Here is a 2,710-nt window from a genome sequence, read left to right as displayed (position 1 = left end):
TAGACGACTTATAATAAGTCGTCTGGAAGGTCGTCCAGCTGGACGACTTAGTTGACGACTTATAATTAAGTCGTCTATTTAGTATTTTGTTTCAAATATCTAACTCGATTCTTCTTCTATTTACTGCAGACCCGCGTGATCAACTTTGTTGAGAAGGACATTAGTGAAATGTGGCCAAAATGGGACTCTGAGGTTGATGACGTGCCCGCGGAGAACATCATTAAAGTCATGTATGATCGGAGACCGTGGAAGTGGACCATGGATTGCTGGGAAGTCACTGGTATAAAACCTAAGTTTGTGATTCCATCGAAAAGAGCCAAAGAGATGGTTGTGGAGGAGGTGGAGGAAGACAATCAGAGACCTCGGAAGAAAGCTCGTAAAAAGGCTCCTAAAGAGGCTAGAGAAGAGGCTCCTACAGAGGCTAGAGAAGAGGCTACAGAAGAGGCTAGAGAAGAGGCTAGTTGGGTGACCAGAGAGGAGTTAGAAAATATGTTCAAGGGCTTAGGTGACATAATGAAAGATGGGTTTAAGAAGTGCATCAGGGAGATTAGGAAGATCTCCGATAGATTGGAAGCTGTGGAGAAGAAGGTTGGTGTCACCAATCAGGCTACCCCTTAAGCCCCAGAAACCGGGGTTAGTAACAAACAGACTACTCCTCAAAAGGATCAGCCTACACTTCAAACCAATCATCCTACTCCTCCCACCAGACAGCCTGCTCCTCAAAAAGCAAAGCCTACTCCTCAAACGAAACAACCTGCTCCTCAAACTAAACAGCCTGCTCCTCAAACTAAACAGTCTGCTCCTCAAACTAAACAGCCTGCTCCTCAAACTAAACAGCCTGCTCCTCAACCGAAACAGCCTGCTCCTCAAACGAAAAAGCCTTCTCCTCAAAAGAAACAGCCTTCTCCTCTGCCCAAAGAGGTTAGTATCAAATCCTCTCCCAACAAGAATTAAGTCGTCCAGGGTCTTCTAGTTGTCCAGACAACTTTTATTTAAGTCGTCCAGGGTCAACTAGTTGTCCAGACAACTTTTATTTAAGTCGTCCAGGGTTAACTTGCAACTTTTATTGCAGAGATTGTTGCCGGAGGATACAGCAGATGAGGCGATCTCGGTATATAAGATCTTGCCGGAGGATAAAGCAGATGGTGTCACCTCCAAAGAGATTGTTCCTCTCACTTCCACTGACCAACCGAGCTTCGCTTCCAACGATCAACAACCGAGCTTCGCTTCCACCGATCCAAGCGTTCCAGTTTCAGAACCGAGCCTGGTTGTATTGGACAAAACAGCTCCCACTGCTTCTGTGCGTGCAAGGAGTGAACGAACGAAGAAACCTGCTCCCACGCAGATATCTCCTTATACGGCAGAGAGAAGGAAACTCCTTAGAGTGGGAAAGTATAATCCATTTCCCACACTAAACAGACCTAAGATGAAGGAGCTCGCTGATTGGTTGAAAACTGATCCGTAAGTGATTGCTTTACCCATAATAGCTTGATTTAGTCTACCAAAACTGATTGCTTTTTTGTTTGCAGTGATTATATGACTAAGGAAGAGGACAAACCACGTACATCACCAACTTGGTGGTATCAAAAACTCCGGACATCCAAAGCATGGCTGGAAGACGTAGTAAGTCTTCTGCTTATCTTTAAGTCGTCTGGTAACTTGTCTTTGTATAGATTTGTAAATATATAAGTCGTCTGGAAGGTTTTCCAGTTGGACGACTTACAAATAAGTCGTCTGGAAGGTTCTAACTTGTATTATTTTATATGCAGCATATAGATGCTTGGATGAATGTGCTGAGGCAGAGGTATAAGGAGAACCCACAATGTTTCCGGAGCGAGCGAATGTGCTTCCTGGATCACAACTTTACCCAGTCTTGGAGAGAACAGTATCTGTTCTTCAAAGCATCGTCGTCTGATCACAATGGTTTAGGAAAAATGCTACCTAGTGGGGCGGCGAGTTTGTATGACGGATCAATGCCTTCATTTTGCCAATCAAACAAGAAGTGGGGGGAGGACATTGATGATATCTATGCGCCACTGAACTTGGACAACAAACATTGGGTGGCTATTTGGATATCGATCCCTAAGAGGCACATAGTCGTCTGGGACAGCATACCTTCAACTACCATACCAGAAAGATGGGATGAGATAATGGAGCCTTTTCTCGAGATGGTCCCTTATCTGATTGTGGAGTGCGGAGACCAGATGCATGGGTTGGAGCGATACACATATGAGAGACTGCTGAAAGATGTACCCACGGCCAACAATGGTGATTGTGGCGTGTACGCTGCAAAGTACATTGAATGTCATGCTCTTGGGGTCCCCTTTAGCCCTAAAGACTTTGCTAGGTCCAATGCGAAGACTATGAGGGATAATATGGCTTTGGTTATATGGACGGAGCTTGTTGATCAGCATCTGAAAGATAATGAGGATGGTGGTATGTTTGTGGGCATGTATGATTAGATACACAAATCTAACTTGTATAGATTTTTTAACTTGTATAGATTTTTTAACTTGTATAGATACACAAATCAATTTGTATATTTGAACTATTTGTATACACAAATCTATTTGTATATTTGAACTATTTGTTTACACAAATCTATTTGTATGTTTGTGGGCATGTATGATTTATTTGATTTTCTAACTTGTATAGATTTTCTAACTTGTATAGATTTTCTAACTTACAAATAAGTCGTCTGGAAGGTTTT

General features: G+C 42.9%; 1 protein-coding gene across 1 annotated transcript; it reads left to right on the top strand.

Moving 5' to 3' along the window:
* Positions 1 to 618: 618 nt before the first annotated feature.
* Positions 619 to 2,499, top strand: LOC130506847 (uncharacterized). Its single transcript, XM_057001537.1, has 4 exons — positions 619 to 921; positions 1,073 to 1,461; positions 1,530 to 1,623; positions 1,770 to 2,499. The coding sequence occupies exons 2-4, from the start codon at positions 1,427 to 1,429 to the stop codon at positions 2,460 to 2,462; spliced, it is 822 nt and encodes a 273-aa protein (XP_056857517.1). The 5' UTR covers positions 619 to 921; positions 1,073 to 1,426; the 3' UTR covers positions 2,463 to 2,499.
* The last annotated feature ends 211 nt before the right edge of the window (positions 2,500 to 2,710 follow it).

The sequence above is a fragment of the Raphanus sativus genome, unplaced genomic scaffold (assembly GCF_000801105.2).
Source record: "Raphanus sativus cultivar WK10039 unplaced genomic scaffold, ASM80110v3 Scaffold3721, whole genome shotgun sequence".
NCBI lineage: Eukaryota > Viridiplantae > Streptophyta > Magnoliopsida > Brassicales > Brassicaceae > Raphanus > Raphanus sativus.
Note: the sequence above shows the minus strand (reverse complement) of the source record. Positions and strands in the feature narration are given on the sequence as shown.